Here is a 22,688-nt window from a genome sequence, read left to right as displayed (position 1 = left end):
CAAAAGCAGAGATAGACAACTCATTTATTTGTCATAAAAATTTGTATATATTTCGAGTTACTTTTATTTTATAATGTAGCATGTTTGACTGCAACCCCTTTAAAATTTGTTATTTACGACATCTTATTCAAGTGTACTCTATAATATATTTCAGAAATGCAGAGATTACGAAAACTAACCATACCTCCAAAGTGTCCACAAGGTTTCAAGCCGAGCAGACATAGTTGTTATTTATTAGTTAAAAATGAAAAAACTAAGCGGAATGCTGCTCGTTACTGCAGACGTAAATCTTTTTCGCATCTGGTCAGAATTCAGAGTGAGGGTGAAATAGAAAGACTGACCGACTATCTCGAGAAAGGTGAGTAGGAACAAAACGTAGACAGGATGTGTATTTAAGTAATTGGTAATAATTGGTTGAATCATGGGTAATGATGAGTGGTTGAATTATATGTAATACGTGGTTGTAATGAGTGGTTGAATCGTGTGTTATAATTGGTTGAATCGTGTGTGTTATAAGTGGTTGAATCATGGATAATAAATGGTTGAATCATGTGTATTAAGTGGTTGAATCATGTGTGTGATAAGTGATTGAAGGTGGGCAATAAGTGGTTGAATCATATGTGTAATAAGTGGTTGAATCGTGGATAATAAAAAGTTAAATCTTGTGTAAAAAGTGGTTGAATTATGTGTAGTAAGTTGTTGAATCATGTGTGTAATAAGTGGTTGGATCATGAATAATAAGTGGTTGAATCATGTGTGTAATAAGTAGTTGAATCATGGATAATAAGTGGTTGAATTACGTGCAATAATTGACTGAATCATTGTTGAATCATGTGTGTAATTAGTAGTTGAATAATGTGTGTGTAATAAGTGGTTTATTCATGTGTGATAAGTGGTTGAATAATGTGTGCAAAAATTGGTTGAATAATGTGTGTAATTAGTGGTTGAATTATGCATGTAATAAATGGTTGAATCACGTGTGATAAGTGGTTGATTCAAGGGTAATGAGTAGTTGAATAATGTAGGATATGTGGTTGAATCATGTGTAGTTGCAGTTATCATATATTGTATGTGTGGTTAAATCATGTGGGATATGTGGTTGAATCATTGGTAATAAGTAGTTGAATCATGTAGGATTTTGTAGTTGTGTCATGTGGGATAGGCGGTTAAATCATGTGGAGTATGTTTTTGAATCATGTGTGATAAGTGGTTGTGTCTTGTGTAATAAAGTGGTTGAATCATGTGTGTTAAAAGTGGTTGAGTCATACGGGTGTTTGTAATAATACGTGACTGCACCATGCGTAATAAATGCGAAATATAAGGTTGAATAATGTGGAATATAAGTTTGAATCATGAGGGATATGTGGTTGAATCATGTGGAATATAATGTTGAATCTTGAGGGATAAGTGGTTGAATCATGAGGGATAAGTGGTTGAATCATGAAGGATAAGCGGTTGAATCATATGGAATATAAGGTTGAATCATGAGGGATATGTGATTGAATCATGTGGAATAAGTGGTTGAATCATGAGGGATAAGTGGTTGAATCATATGGAATATAAGGTTGAATCATGAGGGATAAGTGGTTGAATCATGTCTTTGTCTTTTTGATGATGTAGTAAAATAAAAGATATAGCCTGTACAAACGTTTCGTTTGTTTTTTTCTTCTTCAGAAAATGATGTTCCATCAACACTATATACAGTAGGGTATTTAAATGGTAGTTTGACGGCTGGTACGCTTGCTGGTGATGCTCATTGGGTATGGAGTAATTCAGAACCTATCAAATTTTCTCAGTGGAACAAACTAGGTCATCTGCCTGCAAACGATGTGTGGGACCGAACGGCGACTTGTGTGGTTTTAGTTAAAACGGAGAATGGATGGGTTCTGAAAAGTGAATACTGTAAAGAAAATAGAGCGTTTATATGTGAAAAACGAAAAGTGCGATCGAGTCGGCCGAGGAGAATAATACATTGAAATATCTTTTAATCAAGTGACTTTATGTGGAAAGGATTTGCACAAAAAAGGTTTATTATCAACCTTGCACAGCAAGTGTTGTGATATAGTATCACATGAAGCTGGGTGTAGAATTTTGGAGACGTCGTGTAAAGATAAAAGACTTCAGCCCGGTGATAACGTGTTATTTACATTGTGATGATTGTTAATAATAATTGTGATATTATTATCTGTGATATTACTGGTAATAATAGTTTTTATGTAAGTAATAATATAGTAGTTTGTTTCATATCCTCAGTACTATATTATGACTTTGTAGTGAATATTTATCCGCCGTGCCATATATAATAAAATAAGTATTATGTAACTTTTTTTTTACCATAGATTCATTTATTGTAAAAAAGGCCTTTAAGGCACCATTTTGTTAGAAAAAGAATTTAAATATGTGTTAATACTGAATTAAAGATCAAAGGATTATATATGTGTTCGCTTTGACATCTGATAACAGTGCCACAGATCTGAATGTGGTAAGTGTGATGCTTGTGGTAATTTTGGTTACCACTATTTCTAACAATACCTATTTTGGTCTTTCATCCCAGTTCCCCTCCCCCTTATTTTAAGAGAATTTATTAAGTTGTTTTCTATAATGTTTTATTGTGCATGGAATTATTAAATATACTGAAAGCATATAGACTAACATTTGACAAAAAGACAAATATTTGGGTCATTCTTAAAGCTTCATAGACAGAACCCTACAAACTAAAAAGAGGAAAATCTATTAAAAAAAAAAACAGATCTGACACCAAAAACTAAAATTTTTTATGTGTATTGGGGACACTGATAGAATCATTTTCCACTATTCAAATTTTGTAGTAATATGCCTGTGGTTCCTGCAATCCACTTAACCTAAGTGTTTGATCAGAGAGTGCCTTATTCAAGAAAATTTTGTGATTAAACGTCGTTAAAACACTTCTTTTTGTAGAGTGGTGCAAATTGATGCTAGTGTCCCCGATATACATATTAAAAGTTCAGAAAACCTCCATCCATTGCCCATAGGCAACCCTACATAAAATTATTCCAATACAGGTACAGGTTACTATGCATGTTCAGAAAACAGTGAAGAATGTCTGAACAACCAGTCTTACAGTTAGTAGGTAAATAGACTAGGTAATCTGGACTTGCCAAGTAATACCAGTAATTTCCCCAGAGAACTTGTCTGTTCAAGTCTACAATATTTGTCTATATTTTTAGATTTGTCCCTGAATGTGCAGAAATATCTTTACTGCACAAGATCAGATCCTTGTGTAAAACCAAGAAAATCATAAGATCCCAATCTAAAGCTTACTTAAAAAGATACTACCTCTTAGAATGGACATAAAATTTAATGTCTCAAACTTGGTCAACAAGTGTATACTGTATTTTCATTAGTTGGACTTCTCTATATAAGGCAATATATCCATTAAACTAAGTAATCATTGAAACACACTTCTGAGCATATTTCAAAATTACCTGTAGTTATTAATTAGTTATAACATCAGGTAAGTCCCCTGATGAACAAAGACTCATTTTAAGTTTAAAAATTTAATTTTTTGGTCATCTTAAGAGGTAATATACCTTTAATACATAAGCTTACAAGGTAATGTAATAATATAATAAACAATTGTTAGTAATTCTAGCATATACAACAACAAACCTTCACTATAAACACTAAGAATACACCACTAATAATCATAAATAAAAAAGAGCAAAAAATAAGAATTATAACAGTATATATCACATTTCAGACAATTTTTTATCAAAGATCATTCATTTTTCGCCAATTTGAGATGCAGAGACCCAGGCCAGATAAACTCAAAATGATCTTAGTCTTAGGGTATCTTAGAAACAGTGTTAGAAGATAAGACCCTAGGAAAAACAGGACTAATATCATTTTGAGAATACATATCCAGGATTGTTAGGTGATTCATAAGAATTAATAATTGTGAACAATTAAAAAACGATCAAACAATGCAATCCTGAAAAGAAGAATGAACCAAATGACACCAAAAACTAACCCATAGTGATCTTCCTTCATACCACATCAAAACTAGTAAAAATTTTAAATTACTGACTAAAACAAGAATCTAATGATTTTACAGCCATTTCCACCAATGTTTACATCAATACATAAAAAAATAAAGACTGAAAATAGTCTGACCTGAAACAAAAATCTCAAATTTTCAGACACATTCAGAAACTTTTGTCACGTGCGTTCCATTTTGTTTTATGGCAGAAGTTGTATGAACACAATCAATACCTGACTTGCATCATTTCAATAACCAAATATTCAATTTATCTAACCATACATTACTTGAACATGGATTAATGTAAGTTAGGGTCCCATTTCACAGAAAATCTTATCATAAAATTCAATAATGCTTTGAAGGTTGACCAGTAAAAAGAACTGTTTCCAGGTCTCGATCAGACTATATCCAGTCTTGATAATAATAGCCACGCACGAGTACAATATTTCTTACAATATAATGAGTATTAAAATTAGTGCTCAAACGAGTAACTCCAGATTAGCTTGCAGCAATCACAAACCAATCAAATTTACTATACAGATAGGCCTACATGTATTTCAGCCCCATCACCAGATATGAATTGGTATTGGGGCTCAGATTTTGTACTCAAAAAATTTGAAGAATTAAAGGCCCAGAGAACTCATTTCTGACAATTTTGAAGGGCTAAAAACGTATCAAAATCTATATCTTTTTGATTTTTTAAAAGACACTGTAAATGAATCAATCTCTGCTGAAATGAAGGTTTACTGGGACTTAATTCTCACTTGCTGGGACTCAGCCCCCACGGACCCCACCCTAACAAAGGGGCTGCATGTAATGGCCAAATATCACAAAATTTTAGCACAAAATTTAAGGTTGGTCAAATTTTCATAAACAGTTGCAGAATGTCTTATATTATCGACTTCACAAAAAAAGATTTTTGGAATTTTTTTTTTCCAAAATCTGTAACCATGAATACATTGTAAGTAACCAGATATACTTTCTACTCCTTCAGATCAGCAAATAGTAGCTAAGAATCTGTGAATAGTAAAAATCAGTAACCGTTTGAGCACTATGAAATGGTCTACAATAAAACTGTTGTAAGACATCTAAGTGTGGATGGAATTTGACCAGTGAAATAAAGTAAAGTATAATATGAAAAGACCGAAACCGTAATTTTTCATTTCAAAAATAAATATCATGACAAAGTTTATATTTCAAGAACAGAAGAGATTGTCAAAAAAAACACAGAAATTGCAAAAGTAGCCAAAAAGCTGTGTATCAAAACAGAAATAATAATTTTTCGATGAATTTGCTATTTGCCATTAGCTTTAAGTAGCAGCCTTTTCATATTATAAAATAAAGTTGAATACTTTAAACTCTTAGACCATTTCTCTCAGCACTATTTAAAGCTTCATATCTCACTTCTTGACTTCTGCATAACAAGATACAAGCACTGATCAATCCCAAAATCTGAAAATTATATAACAAACAATGAAGTTGGCCAACACCATGCAGTGTGCAATGATGAAAATTTTCCCAGAACAGCAACATTAGCTGTTTTTTTTATCATGATTGAAAGGATCTTTGATTTGCTTTATTAAACCATCTAAAAGACTTCAGTCCATGGAAAGCACTAAGACTTGGATGACCCCTGACCTGTAGGTAAGCGAGCAAGAATTCAGAGCTCTTATCTTCAACATATGAAAATCAGATCAATTTGGGTGTAAAGATAAGGTGGTAGTTTGGAGAAAAAAAGGAGTTGTGTAGAGATTATCTAGCTTTTCTATAAGTATTAAGATCATTTATGGCTTATGGCTTAAGAGCCACAAATATCTGACTGTGCAACGGTGCAAATTGATGCTATCATGGTCTCTGAAACAGTTACTATTTTTGGAAAATTGCTTTACAATGCCTTTGACAACAAACACCATACCTGAATAACAGCAAAAGCTACAGCAAAACTGGCAATATATACAAGGTTAGAGTTGAATTTATCTTCCACTAAAGGCAAACACCCCTACAATAAAAAATGGTATTTCCAACCTACGTTTCTGCATGGAAATGGGAAAACAATGACTAGCAACTACATACAGTGTGCAATGATGCTTTTCAGACTAGTTCAGGCAATAAAACTAACAGTTTAACAATCTTTAACTGACCTGAATCATGAAAAAGGAGAGTTGAGGAACCTGAAGATATCATCTCAACCTATGCCTGAATTGAATCTTGGACCCTCAAGTTAGCATTACAGATTGAGCCCCTGCGACACCAGGAAAAAGACCGAATTTGAATTCCCTTTCACAGCCACTAACACTATGAAACTCCAGGACAGAGCATCTAAATTGCTGAGTCGCTGTCACAGGATACAACACTATCAGTTCTATATTGGAAACAAACATTGGAAATAATGTTACCTCTTTAAAGACAAGAGGATCTCTAGGAACCAACGATCCAGTACAGTTATTATTACTACAGCAACTTGTTGGTACTATATTTTTATGTTCATGTCCCCAGTAGGCAGACGTCAACCAGTCACTAGCATTGTTCACACCACAGCATTTCAGCTTTTAAAAAAACAGACATTTGTACCAATAAAATTTAAATCTGGACCTTGATTCCAAGATTTATTAATGAGGCCAAGGCCAAGGGTTGACCGAGGACAGACTCATAATGCTCATGATGCTGACACATGTTTCAGATAAACAACCTTTATCAGGACTGCTTTATTAAAAATGAGTGTTTACTTTCCATTATAGGACAATAGGCAAATAAGCAAATATCAGCAATCTCACTGAACAAGAGCAAGAAGTTTTAGCTGAAGTATGAGAAATTTATTTTGCTAAATATCTATAAACAGAACTAATGTGTTACCTCCTGTTGTACATAATCAACCTGATCTTTTTGAATGGTTTCATTATATCTGTTAATACTGTTATGTAGACCGTCTGACACTGTTCTTTTAACCTACAGTTTAATATAAGCAATACAATAGTTATAAACTAATTTTAAACAAGATGTCAGCTTACTGTATTTGAGTCCATAGTCCATGGTAACATGTGTTCCAAACTAAGTACTAACTATATTAAAATTATTAACTCTATTGGTAGCCGATCTCTTTATTTGTGACCTCGGCCAGTGCTTTACATAGGGGTTTCTATGAAATTCCTCACATTATAGTTATAGTACATTTCTGCAAATTTTTATGAAGTTTTATGTCTAGCTAATTTATATGTCAATACCTAATGTGAGGTGCATTATGCGGGGGAAATCATATAATGTGCTGTTTATTTAATTTACAACAATGATTATAACCAGCTATTTTAATAATTTTTAGTAAAAAAATACATACATCTTTTCTATACAAATAACCAGTCACACCGGCTGTCACTTCAGCCAAAAATACCAATAGAATCAAACTGAAGAACTGAAATCAAAGATTAAAAGTACAAATACTAACAGAAAGAGATATTTTACTCAGACACGATCGGTTCAACACAAAACAGTATTTATCAAGAATTAGCATATTCTTTTCTGTAGACTACATATATATTTGTTTAAAGGGGCAGATAGGCCATTTTTTTTACCAATCATACTTTAGTCTCACAAACTGTAATTTTTTAGCTGAGCTAATCAGTAAAAGTGTTCACAGCTCACTGAGCCTTCAAATCCATGTGTGTCCAGAATTATCTGCGTTTGAATGTTAAAATGACTACTCATCAATTTAAGATACCCTGTGATATATAGAAAAGACATATATAGGAAAAGTGAGTAAAATTCATAGCTTGAGGTATTTTTGAAGGAATTAAGTGATTTTCATGTAATTCTAGTACTTCTGAAGACTACTTACATAATAATAATAATAATGTTTATTCGGTAATCAGGCCATATGACCAATAGATACAAATAAATATATAATATACATGTACATGTAAATGTAAATAAAATCTTCAATAAATATAAACAGAATCTTGAATAAATATAAACGGAATCTTGAATAAATATACATGTATTCAAAACTAAAATCAACCCCCAAACTGGTGCAAATGCCTTGTAACAAGACCAACTGAACCTAGCCCATTCCTATTGTCAGTTTGGGACAAAAAAAAAAAAACTCTGGAAAACTTAAACTCATCCTTCATTCTACTCACCACTGCTAATATGCACTTGCTTTCTTTACATGCAGCAATACAGCCAATTAATCCAATGATAAACATAAAGACTCCTACAGTAACTATAATAGCAGCTGGAACCAGAGTTAAACTGGCTTCTGCTATTTCATCATAGTGAGAATAGGTAGAATATACCCAAGATCCAACAAAACATAGTCCTGCTGCTGCTCCCTAAAAATAATTAACGAATTGCAAGCACGGGTATTACTTGACAGGTACCAGTAACAAAATCATCCCTTAATTCTACAAATGAGCTCTTCTATCACAGATGAGCTTATACAGTTTAATGATGAGCTAGTATGCACTTGTGGAAGAGTGCAATAGACAGTTGAGGGGTGTCAAATAGATGACTGTCAATCTTGCGTTGAAATGTAATCACAATGGGAAAGGTAATGCACTCCATCCCAAATTGATCAATGTTCATGATCTATACCTTGACAAAATTGATTCTAGAAGAAAATATGAAAATCATTCAAAATGTCAATATACAGAAAAATATAGTCTTCTGCTCACTGAACTGGTTGAATAGCAGCATTATTATCTATCTGCATTCATTCACAGAGTTTCTTTAGATGAAAATAGTAATGTCTGAAAATAAAATCTGATCTTTAACAAATACATACCCAGAAAATCAGACCAACAAGTATCAGACAGATCTTAGATGTAACAGTACAACCACTTGCCATTTTGTCAAATATTCAATTGAAAACCTGAATATAATGAAAAATACATCTTATGATAATAGACATAGTGATATATAAGGCCTGTCTCAGTCACGTTTCTGTCAATGTAGAATGACAAAGATCCATAATAGAAGAATTTTTAACATAAGAATTCATATGTGACAGTTTTCATATATATAAAAAAAACCCAAAATTTTCAGGTTGAAGCATGAATTAATAAGTCTTTCCAAATTCTTAGAAAATGTTAAAACTAAAACGGCATTTGGTAGACACGACTTGACATTGAGAGTGTTAGTGCCAGTGACACTGGACTGAGTGCTGACACTAGTGACAGTGGATGGGTGATCATAGGTCATAGTGTATTATTCACAACAAGTAGGCCCATGGTAATAAATTAATATCATAAGTTACCCGAGTCTAGCAGTCAAACCTCACAATATCAATGTTGGTTTGGTTTTATAAAAGAAATGAGTAATATTCACCTTATTTGAGTTGTAATCAATTTGTTTACAATTATTCCTGTCACACTTCCGGTTTATATTTTGGGATGTTTCGAACACGACGCAATTACCAGTTTCTATAAAATTAAAAAGCTTAACAAGTAACTTTTCTTTCACGAGGAAAAAAATTATAAATAAAATGTTGTAGCTATCTTAAAATATTTTCACGACTTATTCTTCTATTAGAAATAATCATTAAAAAATATTGTTTCAAAAATTTCACAAAGTTTTAAAGAACAACCAAACGAACTCGACCCATACCTGGAACGAAAGATCTTTAGTCTCCAATCCAAAAAGTTCTATTTCAAGTATTTGAAGACAGAAAGTAACACGCGTTTTACATCTAATCAATTAAAATATCTTCAAAGCAAATATCATGAAATCGGTGCTCATATATCAGTTAGAAAAATTGGGTCTATAATAAAATGAATTGTTAATTTATTAAGTTTTATTTGAGACTACATAAATCCACGGGTCGAAGCACTTCCGTTACAGAGGCCATTTTAGTGAGGCCGAAGATCGAACTACCGGCAAAAATGCTTACAGCCCGCTTGTCTGCTTCTTTGGTTCGTCAGCTTCCATCAGCTGTCAACAAGGTATGCTGCATCTGCCTGCTTTGAACATCTTTCGTTAATCTCTTTTCATTTCTTAGAATGCATTGCAAATTCCATGTCATTCACAGAACTCTCAATGACAAGTGGTCAAAACCCCCCTCCACAAAGTCACCTTTTTTCAAGACCGAAAAAGTACCTGCATAATTTACCAAGGAAAGTTGAGAGCAAATTAATGTCATTGCTTTTTAAAATGAAAGTGGCTAGTTGTTAGATTTCCCATAAAGATTTAAATTGGTTTGCTTTCTTAGTTGATCTTAGCTAGGTTAACATTAGCATGACCTTCAGAAAAATGAAGACAAGGGTGCAGGTTTAGACCTGGGCGAGGTATTTTGTTGTAATTAAGAAACATTCAAAGACTACTTAGATCATTTTTATAAGAATGGACCAACCTGTTCTGGGTTGTGCTTTAGTAATAACAGTTTGAGTTGTCTTGTAGGACACAATTACATTTGTTGAAAACTTAAAAAAATTTATTAGTCTATTGCTAGTCAATTTGAAACCTAACTGTGATGGGTCAAAATGGTTCTAAATGCCCTTTGGAAGGTCAGCATTGCACCAGGGAAAAGGCATAAATGGTCTAAAATGTTTAGGTGCCTACAGCCCCATCTCCAGGAATGCTTTTGTACTCAGACCATATGAAGAATTTAAGGCCCAGAGAACTATCAGAGGTGCCAAAAATGCACCATAAGTTGTATCTTTTTGATTTTGTACAAAAACACTGTAATTGAAGATTTTGCTGGGGCTTAACTCTCACTTGATTGGGCCCAGCTCCCACCTTTATGACAGGGCTGGATGCCAAGTTCATTATAACAGTATTACAGTTAGAATTTACTGAGTTTATCTATTTTTATATATTATTCTTTTAGGTATCTAAATATGCAGTTGGTACAACATTTGCCGCTGCCAAGAAGTTTTCAACCTCTACACAAAAATTGGCTGCTGGTGGAACAGGTAGGTCTACCATCAATTGAAAAATTCCAAAAAACTTTTTACTTTACTCAGACAATAGGTGCTTCTTTCTATCAAGTCAATCTGTATTTTCTTCTTACTATGATCAATCTGGTGCAGAAAAGTAGGATGTAAAATGTTGCTTCTTTCACAGTTATCACAATATATCAAGTATTCAAATGCTTACATACAAGCTAGTTTCTGGTCACTATTATGATATAAACAAAACAATGACAAATGATTTCATTGCTACTTTTTAGGTTCGGAAGTCTCCTCCATTTTAGAAGATAGAATATTAGGTCAGACTACAAATGTAAATTTAGAAGAAACAGGTAGAGTATTATCTATTGGAGATGGTATTGCTCGTGTTTATGGGTTAAAGAACATCCAAGCTGAAGAGATGGTGGAATTCTCCAGTGGATTAAAGGTAAACATTGAAATCTATAAACAGACAAATTATGTGTGTTTTCAGACAAGAAAATTTGTTTCATTGATAAATAAGGAACTTATCATAACTTGTACCAAAAAAAAAAATTTTTAAGATAGGCCTACTAGTACTGGTACATGGACACTGATTAGTACTATGTTGTACTGCTTGCTTTTAGTATTTGCATCTTCTATAGAAGCTTAATTATCAAATGATGGGAAAAGCTTCTATAAATTGCACTCTTAGTGTAATTAGTATTGAAATATTTCAGGGTATGGCTTTGAATTTGGAACCTGACAATGTTGGTGTTGTAGTATTTGGTAATGATAAGTTGATTGGTGAAGGTGATATCGTCAAGAGAACTGGTGCTATTGTAGATGTACCTGTAGGAAGGGAAATTCTAGGAAGAGTAGTTGATGCTTTGGGAAATGCTATTGATGGAAAGGTAACAGGGTTATCACAATAAGTAACATTTCATCCAGATAACATTAGTTAATTATTGGCAAGAGTCTTTACCCTTTAGATTTCAAAAAGGTATACTGAGATACACACTTCCTTCTTTGAAAATTGTTTATAGGGTCTGATTCTCTTTTATTGCTTAATATGTTATGTATTTGTATTATAGGGAGCCATCAAAACACCAGCTAGAGCTCGAGTAGGAGTGAAAGCTCCAGGTATCATTCCAAGAACATCTGTCAATGAACCTATGCAGACTGGTATTAAAGCTGTTGACAGTTTGGTACCTATTGGTCGTGGACAACGAGAACTTATTATTGGTGATCGACAAACTGGGTAAATATATTAACTTTATCGTTTGATTCAAAAGTTGTGAGTACTGTAACCATAAAACGTCCTGATTAGTCCTGTCAGCCTTTGCCAGTTCGTTAAAACCCTAGTCTATGTTGCAATTGATACAGTGCTTTAATTCTAAATATTGAGGTGCAAATTCAATATTGAAGTGTTTACAAGAAGTTTCATCAAAGTACAAAACAAAGCAGTTGGATTTTGACTTTGAAAGTTCCTTGACACTTCACTTGATGTTATCATTAGAACAGTAATTCATGACATGTGATGTTTATTTTCAGAAAAACTGCCATTGCTATTGACACTATTATCAATCAAAAACGATTCAATGATGGAAGTGATGAAAAAGCTAAATTATACTGTATTTATGTTGCCATTGGACAGAAACGATCTACAGTAGCCCAGTTAGTCAAACGTCTTACTGATGCTGGTAGGTATTGAATTCATTTCATAAGTTGTTCACTACAGCTTTGACTTATCTCTTGTCTTACCAATAATAATGATGTAAGCCCAGTTGATAGTAACTTTTTCTGACAAGGTTGATTTTTATTACAGATGCCATGAAATATACCATTGTTGTCAGCGCCACAGCTTCTGATGCTGCCCCTCTACAATATTTAGCTCCCTATTCTGGTTGTGCCATGGGAGAATATTTCCGAGACAATGGAATGCATGCCCTCATCATTTATGATGATTTATCAAAACAGGTAGGTCTCTGTCGTGCAAGGCTGAAATTGTCAATTTTATTTGGCACTTACTATCTTTCACTCTAAGATCATGCTAGCTACAATGGAAATTTCTTTTATTCAAAATAGAATGAAAATCACAAGCTTAATCGTTCCATCATATAACCTGTACTAGAATTCTGTTCCAATGAATATTCTTTTAATAATCCCTTTTTGATATCCAATTTTAGGCTGTTGCATATCGTCAAATGTCTCTGTTATTGAGAAGACCCCCAGGAAGAGAGGCTTACCCCGGTGATGTCTTCTACCTCCACTCTCGTCTTCTAGAGAGAGCAGCCAAGATGAATAACGACAACAAAGGTGGCTCACTGACAGCTTTACCAGTCATTGAAACCCAGGCTGGTGATGTATCAGCCTATATTCCCACTAATGTCATCTCCATTACTGATGGACAGATCTTTTTAGAAACTGAATTGTTTTATAAAGGTATTCGACCAGCCATTAATGTAGGCTTATCTGTCAGTCGAGTAGGATCTGCTGCCCAGACCAAGGCCATGAAACAGGTAAGCGGAACAAGTTGTAAGTTTACCTTACCCTTAATGAGCTTAATATAGACGAAACACCAATTTTTATAACTAAAAGCCTATGACATTAAAGAGATTCTAAGGAGGTTTTCTAAAATATTTATGTATATGGGGACACAGATGGCATAAATTTGCACCATTCCAATTTTCATTTCGACGTCTGTGGTTCTTGTAATGCCACTAGAGAGAAACTGCATAGATATTAATAGTATGTTCCAGTAGCTCCCCTCTTGTGACGCCATAAAATGCGTTAGTTTTAGTGGAATTGCAAGAACCACAGACGTCAGAATGAAAATTGGAATTGAAGCTATCAGTGTCCCTGATACAGACAAAATTTAGAAAATCTCTTTGCAATCCCTTTAACACTATGTGATGTCAGTTGTTAACTGCTAAGGTAATCATATAATTACGTTGCTGGTATAGTACCTACTTGTATTGAAAGGGTGAATTTCTTATGGGTACTAAAATAGTTAAGTGTTCTAACAATTACTTATTTCCCATAGCTTGTTAAGTTTGTAAGACCATTTTGGATCATGTTGATAAAAAATTGTCAATCCAAGTTTTGTTAAAAAAGACAAGTTGATTAACCTACTATAATGTAGCTAAATATTTTATAATTCTAGGTTGCTGGTTCTATGAAATTGGAATTGGCCCAATACAGAGAAGTGGCTGCTTTCGCCCAGTTTGGTTCTGATTTAGATCAGGCTACACAGAATTTACTCAACAGAGGTGTACGTCTTACTGAACTGCTCAAACAAGGACAATATGGTAAGTTGGTCAAACCCAGCTTAGCTTTTAATGTTTTGGAATTTGCATTGCTGTAGATTCCTGTTTCAGTACTTTACGTAGACAGCTGAAATGCTGCCTGTCAATTTCAAATTTTGCACAGTAGTAAAAATGAAATCATCATCTGTGAGCCTGGAGGTAGTTTTGAGATTGATTTACCAGATAGACAAGTAACTATCTTCAATTTATCATTTTAGTTCCCATGGCTATTGAAGAACAAGTAGCAGTAATCTACGCTGGCGTCAGAGGACATTTAGACAAATTAGACCCATCCAAAATCACGTCATTTGAAAGTGAATTTTTACAACATCTCAGAAGTAGCCAAACCAATTTATTAAAAACCATTGCCACTGAAGGAAAGATTTCCGACGCCTCTGAAGAAGCCCTGAAGGGAGTTGTAACTAGTTTCTTACAATCCTACACTGCATAAAGAGTTATATATCATAGTGCTATACAATAAACTTGTGAAGAATAGTAGAGTGAAAGACAATATCAATGCTACTTTAAATTATAATGTTGATATAAAACTAATTTTATTTTAGCTGAAGTTAAATTTTGACCAAGACGAAAAAAATTGTACAGAGGTTGTTGCCATGTGCATTGTAATAAATGCATTCAATACCAAGTTGTCTTTTTCTTGACTGGATTTTTAAAGTGATAGTCTGCTACACTTTGCTTCACAAGCTGATACAGCTCAATTTCAGCTATATGTTTAACTTTTTCAAAGAAAAATGTTAACTGGAATTGACAATAGTATGAATTTATAGAAACACAGAGAAATGAGCTTTTTCAGCATTAAAGCAGAGGTTTTGACAACTTTATCCCATTCAATTAGCAATATTCTTGCTCAAGTAGAAATGAAAATTTGCAGTACTCTACTGAAAATAACACAAAAGCTGGAAATTCGACAACACAATAACTGGTCCCCAATGGGAATTTGACATCACAATAACTGGTCCCCAATGGAAATTTGACATCACAATAACTGGTGCTTTACTTGAAATTTGACAACACAATAACTGGTGCCTCGTGAAAATTTGACAACACAATAACTGGTGCCTCGTGAAAATTTGACAACACAATAACTGGTGCCCCGTGAAAATTTGACAACACAATAACTGGTGCCCAATGGAAATTTGACAACACAATAACTGGTGCTTTACTTAAAATTTGACAACACAATAACTGGTGCTTTACTTGAAATTTGACAACACAATAACTAGTGCCCCGTGAAAATTTGACAACACAATAACTGGTGCTTTACTTGAAATTTGACAACACCATAACTGGTGCCTTGCTGAACAGTAGGATACCCTCCCCTCCCTCACCTTACTATTAATGTTGAAGTACAAAGTTTATCAAAATATCCAGAATTTCACTATGTATTCACCATGGCAAAACTACTTCAAGAATTCGGTATCCAGAAAATGTTATTGGGTGTTACAAAAACATCAACAAATTTCAACTTTAATTTAGAGATTCAAGCACTGAAGAATAATATTTTGGGAAATGGACCAGAAAATATGTTTCTCAAAGTGGTTGTTCTAGGAACAGCAGGAATTACTGTTGTTTTTCTTGCACATAAGGTAAATATATTTAGAAATCTAAAGTCGATGAAATGTCAATATTTTCTTCATTGCACACTGCATAGTATAGTCTTATTTGTTTTTTAGTTCACTAGTGTCAAGTTAATGTTTCAGTTATCTTGGTCTTTTTAACAGGCACATAAACATATCTAGAATATGGATTTTATTTTATATACATTTTGGGAGAATAAGGCGTAAGTCCAGACTAATTTGTTACAATCCATAATAAGAAAAAAAAGAGATAGCTCTGCACCAAATTGGAGTGTCATCTGCTAAATATGTCCAGACTGATGCAAATTAATGTCAAGTCTAAGTCAACTTACACTTAAAGGGATTGTAAAGAGGCTTTCTAAATTTGTTATGTATATCGAGGACAATAATAGCATCAAGTAGCATCATTCCAATTTTCAGTCAGACATCTGTGATTCCTGCAATTCCACAAAATATAGGTGTTTGATGACATCACTAATCACGAAATTTGCTTTATCCCACAAGACCCTTCCCAATTAGTGATGTCATCAAACACTTAGTTTATTGGAATTGCAAGAAGCAAGAAGCACAGATATCTGATTGGAATGGTGCAAATTGGTGATATCAGTATCCCTGATATTCACATTTTAGAAAAATTTTCAAAATTTGGAAATCCTCTTTACAATCCCTTTAATTATTGGCAAATACTGCAAAAGCAACTAAGAATTACTATTTTTAGGTGATAAAAAGACAGAACAACAAAAAACTTGAAAGAGCCAAAGATCGAGTTCAGAAACAGAAAGATGGGGAAAAACCAAATGTTATGGTATATCAACATGGAAATCAAACGAGTGTAACGATTGGTGATACTTACAATAATACCAGTTATTTAGATAAAATTTGAAAGACATTTAGAAGTGGAGAGTAGATATAACAAAAAACACAAGGGGTATCAGATGACTGATGACGACACGTGTAAATTGTGTTGAAACGTTTGCTTTGTTATTAAAGAAGTGAGTTAAACCATAATATTCCCCTTGTGTTTTTTGTTATATATACTAATTATTTACATTAATAAATATAATATTATTGATTTTGGAGTGGGGGGGGGGGGGATATTTTAATGGTGTAAACAGATTTTACTTTTTTTTTATAATTTCTTACTAAATGATTACAAATAATGTACAACAATACTTAGCATGTATTTTTATCAGTAGAAAGTTATTCTGAGATTAACAGGTCTGTATTAAAGCTGATTCACATTAATGATAGGTATTTTATTTTTTTTGTGCAAAATTAAGCAAACTATTTGATTAATCGGTGTTTCTACTGAATCATCATGTATTCTCAATCATATCATTATGTTCATAATTAAGAGTTTTAACCAATCATAAATGTCCATTTAAGTACAGTCTGGATAAACAAAAAAAGACTTTTTGACCTTAATTTCTTGATCGGTCACTCACTGAAATTCTGCTGGCCATTTCATCTAATTTAGCTAATTATGAATTAATTATGGACATGTAAGACAAAATTGGATTTTTCATAGTCATTAGAACACCTCTACTTTCCATTTATATAATTATTAGCATTTTCATGAATGAAAATAAGGGAACCCATCTTTAAAGTGAAGGGTGAAGAGACTGCAATATCTGTGTCAGCTATAGCCTTTTACATTTTGTTTTGTAAATATAAACACATGCATGAAACTCGTGAGTACAGGCAAAGGGTGTTTTGATTAGTTTAAATTCACATTCTTAGCGACTTGGATAAAGTGAACCACAGTCCCATTGATATTGTTTATAAAAGGGGCATGGTTTTAACAGCATTGAAAACTGACAGACAACATTCAAATTTTTAAGACCACTAAGCGCCAATGTAACTTTACATCAGGAAAAACTATGCCTGACATGAAAATTGACAACATATTCTGAATTAGTTCTCTGAACACTAATAGCAAATGGTTCACTGGGATGAAAGGTAAATGCCACTAGTCTTCTAGCTGTTGGTGGAGGATTCCGTCCAAGAAACCCAGCATGGATTTTAAATTTCAATAGTCCAGAATCTCGAGCATAAAATCTGAAATAAATGATGTCAAATTATTACAGAAAAAAACATAATTTAAGTAGAATATCTAATGACAAAGCATCCTGTACATTGCTACTAGCCTTAAAGCGAGAGTTTGCTAGAGATTTTTAAAGGGACAGATGCGCCATTTTTTTAACCAAGCATACCTTAGTCCCAGAAACATAAATTTAGTATTAGTGTTCACTATTGAAGTTTGAGCCTTCAAATACATGTGTGTCCAGAATTATCTGAAAGTCTTTACTATATATAAAAAAGACATCTATAGAAATAACAAAAAGAAATTCCTATTTTGAGATATTTTGAAGGAATTATGCGATTTTTGTACTTCTGAAGACTATTTACATATATTCAAGAGTAAAATCAACCCCCCCAAAATGGTGCACCTGTTCCCTTATTAAGACCTAATCTGTTTTGCATATAATTCCATATCTTGTTTTACATTTTGCAAAGGCCACATATAAATTAGGATATAAATCTGTTAAATATTTATAGGTTTATGTTTGGAAAACTCAGAGAGGTGCACAATATTTTAGCTTGACTTTATAATGATGTTGGCTAGTACAAATAGTATCATGAATCCATTTACCTTATAGGATGTTCACCACAACCTTTGGGTCTCTCCATGGCAGATATCCATTTATCATCGTAACTAAATAAAGCTAAATCAACATAAGGACTATTACTATAAGATTGTGAGCTAATTGGTAGTTGAGCTAAAAGATGGCGGATAGCTTCCGTTTGACTACCATATTTAGATTTGATTATAGACTGTTTATATCGTTCTTGGAACTGGCGGGCGTAAGTATTGTTAGACACTGAACATGTAAACTGTACACTGGAATGAATAGTAGCATTTCGAAACATATCGCAAAAATTTTCAACCAAACTTAAAAGTTCTTCTGAAGTATTTTCGTACACTGCCATCACTTCTGCTTTGCTCATATTATAAGCAACAATAAATGACGGTTCAGAATTCATGTTTGGAGTTCTTAATGTGACCACATCTTCTTCAGCATATTTGATCAGAAGGTGATTTTCATCTAATAATTGCATCTTCCACATGCGTAAGGCTTTGAATTGATCAAAATATGTATAAAATAAACGTAATTGATAGGGGTCATCTTTAGCTTTATAATATAAAAATGTCAACAGTCTATGTTTCAAAGAATTAGTCAATTTATCATAGAATGGTCGTTGAAGATTTTGACGAACTTGGGGATCCAAACACTCACGTAAAAAAAGCTCGTCATCTTCGAAACAAAATCTGCCAATACTTCGTATATCGATAAAAGAGCCTTGAGGAGTGACATGAAAAATGTGAATTGTTTGTTGTTGAACTGATAACACTGCTAACGTTGTTTTATACAAATATATACCTTGATTATGGGATAGAAAAATCTTATCACATTTAAATTTTCGTCGATCACAGAGCCTTCCTGTTTCTAATTCAACTAGATGTAAAGAGTAATCTTCTAATGGTGATCTTGAATTAGGCGAAACAGATTCATTGTTTTTATAAATGTCAAAAAATAATGGGTGTGGGTCCTCTGGCAGGTAAACAGCACTACCAACTATCACAAAATTTCCGTCATCCGTAAATAAACTACATTCTCTATTTAAATGTTCTCCATCAGTGGCCACTAATGTCACATGTTTCAGTTTAAAAAATCTTTTAAACAAATTTCTCCTGATGTCATCATTTCCCGATCCCAAATTATCCCCCTTGATTCCACACAATAGATCTTCAACTGCTTGAGAGCCTTGAAATTCATATATTTCTATTGACGTTTGGTCAGATGAAAATGCTACAAAATAATGCCCGTCTGGTGAAAATTTACGTAAAAAACAAGGAGGCTTTTCAACATTTGTGATCGTAAAATTTGGAAAAACATTTGTATAGAATCTTCTAGCTTGGTGAAAATGTGTGCCCTGTTTTGGCAGGTGAGTTTCCCGTCGAATTAGACGTGTCACAATATTTTGATTGGGTATTTTTCTTGGTTTGATGCCATCTTCTGTATTTTCACCATCTGAACAACCTTCAGCACTTCCTTCACATTTCATGATTCCCACTAGGCTACAGCATTTAAATCTCTTTCAATTTGAATGTCGTCTGAATAATCAATCTGCAACAGAAAAATAATCAATATTTCTGAAAATTCAACTGAAAACATTGATCAATGTAACAGAATGACAAAAGCAAGGGAAGTTTCAACTTTCAAGGTAGGCTTGGACTTTAATTTTCTTGAATTGCAGAAGAATCAAACATCTGACTTCATTTCTAAGGAGGAAAAGATAGCTTAACTGGAACTCTTTTAGCTGATAAAGCAAACATTTATTGATTTAGATTCCTTGAAACTTGCAATTATCAAATTAACTCAAACTGGTTTGCAGAGATTGCTGTGAACTGTCTACTAAATGTAAGTTAAACATTACTATACTTGCCTTAGTCTACCCTTACTCATAGGTAGAACTAGTTTGTAGAAGAAGTCAACTTGTTGAAGTTTGAAGTCAACGCAAATCATAGAGTTCTATGGTGCAAAAAGTCTTATATCTAGCCTTATAGATCTAGGCCTAAAATGACAACTTTGTTTGGGTCAAACTGGTCTCTTAGTAAAGGACAAAACATCGCTTCTTGATGTATTGGTGCTGTTTTCACTCTCACGTAAGTTTAATTTTCGATGTAAGGCCTCCGCCTACCTACGACTGGAGTTTTAAGTAGTTTGGTGAAGCGCTAATCCATCCATTTAGTTTACACACAAGGATGGATTTAACCAATAAACTCTCTGATTTGACTGGACATAGAACTGTATAAAGTACTATGAACTGAACGAAGGTGATCCAAAACGTCGCACATGCGCATGGGTCATCACGCTTCAGACATTTTGCATTGTAGAAATAATAGTAACCAATTAGAAGCAAAAAAATACAACCCATTTCAGCGAAGATTAGTTATAAATCAACCCGAAAGTCCCTTATAGGCCTTGACAAATACTGTAAGTGTAAATTCTTTGCAAAATTATAGTAAAACACTAAACCCTCATTACACTACGTTTGCAAAGAATGGGTTTTTCCTACAACAATCTGAATCCTGCAATCAAAATCAAGTCAAGAATCAAGCACAGTGTCCTGAATTTGCATACGATTACGAGTTTATTTGATATGTTATTCTTGGTTCAGTGCAAGCAACACTTTTGTTGTTGGGTTGATGATGATATAGATTAGAGCATTAGAAATTATTAAGAAAGTTTTGGTGATTGTTGTAGACTTAATAAGAATGGCTTTTCAGTTAAAATTCCTCCCTTTTTTTTCAACTTTTTATTTTTAGTCAAATGGATGAAAGTTATCTACATTATTAGGCTAACCACAGGCTCCTGATTCTGGATAAAAAAAATTTTCTACCAGAATCAGCTAAGCTTACCTTTTTCCATCATCCTATCTTTGACTCCAAACTTCATGTGCATGTAATATAGGAAGGTATGGTCATTACCATGTGCAATGTTCTGGACAAATATGACAGAGTTGTTTCTTGCATCTTTGCTGATTTGTTTTGTTGAGTTTGAATTGATCTGGTTGTATCTCATGATGTGAACCTATGGAGCTTATTCATGCCTTGTTTTGAGACACTGAAAGCCAAGCCCAAAACACAAAATATGTCATCCATTAAAAAGATGGCCCATCATAATAAGGAAATAACACAATCACCCGATTCTATTTTTAAGATATGATTAGTTTTGAGTTCATTTGATTGGAGAAGGAGGTGTTAAGTCTTGTCGAAATTCTGTCAAATGATACCAGCCTTGCCTTTTGTAACCTCATTAGGAGAAAATGACAGCACATTCTCCTTTTTCTCTTTATTTTCCATTCTGTTTCTGCAATTGTAGCTGCAAGCACAGACAAATTTTCAAATCACCTATATTGCAAATAAGTACCTTTGCTTAAATTTTATTATTGTGTGTGCATATATGTGACCTTACAATATTAGCAAGTTTCTTTATGTTCGAAAATGTTCATTTCTTGCTGCATTAATTAATAAAATCTTTATCAACCCACTCATTATTTTCCGTGGTGTTAAAAAATATTGTTATTGGAAATGAATATTATCGAAAAACAATATGTTTTGTGTTTACTATAGTCTTATTTGTGTATTATATTTGTTCCTGTCAATTTATCTGCTTCTGGTAAAGGTGCATGGCTTCATTTTGACTTAACCCCCTCCATGAAGAACTACGATGAATTAGCAATGACATAGAACTATTGTCTGACCACAGCACTTTAAAACTGATATGTCCATGATTCTAAATACTCATATTCAGCATACAGTTTTTGAAAGTCAAGTCATGGAGATTTTTGTAATTTGGGACAAGTTATTTTCCAAGGTGTGGTTCATTCTCAAGTATACGACTGTATATAACTTCTTGGAAATGCCTTTATTTCAAATGTAAATCTATTATAGACATTCTAAAACAAATGAAATGACGGAAATGCAATTCAAATTTGTGTTCTTTCAATAATCAGAAAGTTATAATGTAAGTTGTCTCCCTTGGCTTACCATTCTTGTAAAGCGCTGTCAATAGCTAGAATTGATCTCTATCATTGGGGATGCCTATTAGATTGATAAAGCTATGAAAATAACTTTTGCAATAACAATATAAGAAACTAAAATTATTGTTGATCACATTTTTCTCAGTCTAATTAAAATTACAGCAAAATTTCTCTTCATTTGTTGTATTCGCTTTTATTCTTAGTATAGCCACTTCAGTTAGGGTCTAAAGACTGACTTCTTGAACATATGTCAAAATAACATCTACTTAAACCTATCAAATCTCTCACAATATGCCAGTGC

The 22,688-nt window shown here is 33.3% G+C and overlaps 4 protein-coding genes across 4 annotated transcripts in view; 2 read left to right on the top strand and 2 right to left on the bottom strand.

Moving 5' to 3' along the window:
• LOTGIDRAFT_162745 (hypothetical protein) overlaps positions 1-1,976 on the top strand; it is a gene marked incomplete at both ends in the record, with an annotated part of 5,949 nt that extends 3,973 nt beyond the window's left edge. Inside the window, 2 exons of the mRNA XM_009058745.1 lie at positions 155-358; positions 1,675-1,976. Coding sequence (XP_009056993.1) covers positions 155-358; positions 1,675-1,976 — 506 coding nt within the window. The remainder of the gene's footprint in view (positions 1-154; positions 359-1,674) is intronic.
• A 611-nt stretch (positions 1,977-2,587) lies between these two features.
• Positions 2,588-9,374, bottom strand: LOTGIDRAFT_233185 (hypothetical protein). The gene is made up of 8 exons (XM_009058744.1): positions 9,335-9,374; positions 8,793-8,879; positions 8,149-8,340; positions 7,350-7,424; positions 6,872-6,964; positions 6,415-6,564; positions 5,934-6,017; positions 2,588-5,470 (listed from the first exon to the last, which is right to left on the bottom strand). Exons 2-8 carry the CDS (start codon positions 8,853-8,855, stop codon positions 5,372-5,374), a joined length of 756 nt encoding a protein of 251 aa, XP_009056992.1. The 5' UTR covers positions 8,856-8,879; positions 9,335-9,374; the 3' UTR covers positions 2,588-5,371.
• Positions 9,375-9,830: 456 nt separating this feature from the next.
• Positions 9,831-14,826, top strand: LOTGIDRAFT_206617 (hypothetical protein). Its single transcript, XM_009058743.1, has 10 exons — positions 9,831-9,948; positions 10,833-10,917; positions 11,175-11,341; positions 11,613-11,786; positions 11,967-12,133; positions 12,427-12,575; positions 12,701-12,852; positions 13,062-13,394; positions 14,039-14,183; positions 14,399-14,826. Exons 1-10 carry the CDS (start codon positions 9,889-9,891, stop codon positions 14,629-14,631), a joined length of 1,665 nt encoding a protein of 554 aa, XP_009056991.1. The 5' UTR covers positions 9,831-9,888; the 3' UTR covers positions 14,632-14,826.
• Positions 14,827-17,646: 2,820 nt separating this feature from the next.
• LOTGIDRAFT_121100 (hypothetical protein) lies at positions 17,647-19,906 on the bottom strand (the record flags this gene model as incomplete). The annotated part of the gene is made up of 2 exons (XM_009058742.1): positions 17,647-17,836; positions 18,432-19,906. The coding sequence occupies 2 exons, from the start codon at positions 19,904-19,906 to the stop codon at positions 17,647-17,649; spliced, it is 1,665 nt and encodes a 554-aa protein (XP_009056990.1).
• Positions 19,907-22,688: the final 2,782 nt, after the last annotated feature.

The sequence above is a fragment of the Lottia gigantea genome, assembly GCF_000327385.1.
Source record: "Lottia gigantea unplaced genomic scaffold LOTGIsca_35, whole genome shotgun sequence".
Taxonomy (NCBI): Eukaryota; Metazoa; Mollusca; class Gastropoda; family Lottiidae; genus Lottia; species Lottia gigantea.
The sequence above is the reverse complement of the archived record's forward strand: the minus strand, read 5'-3'. Positions and strand labels throughout refer to the sequence as shown.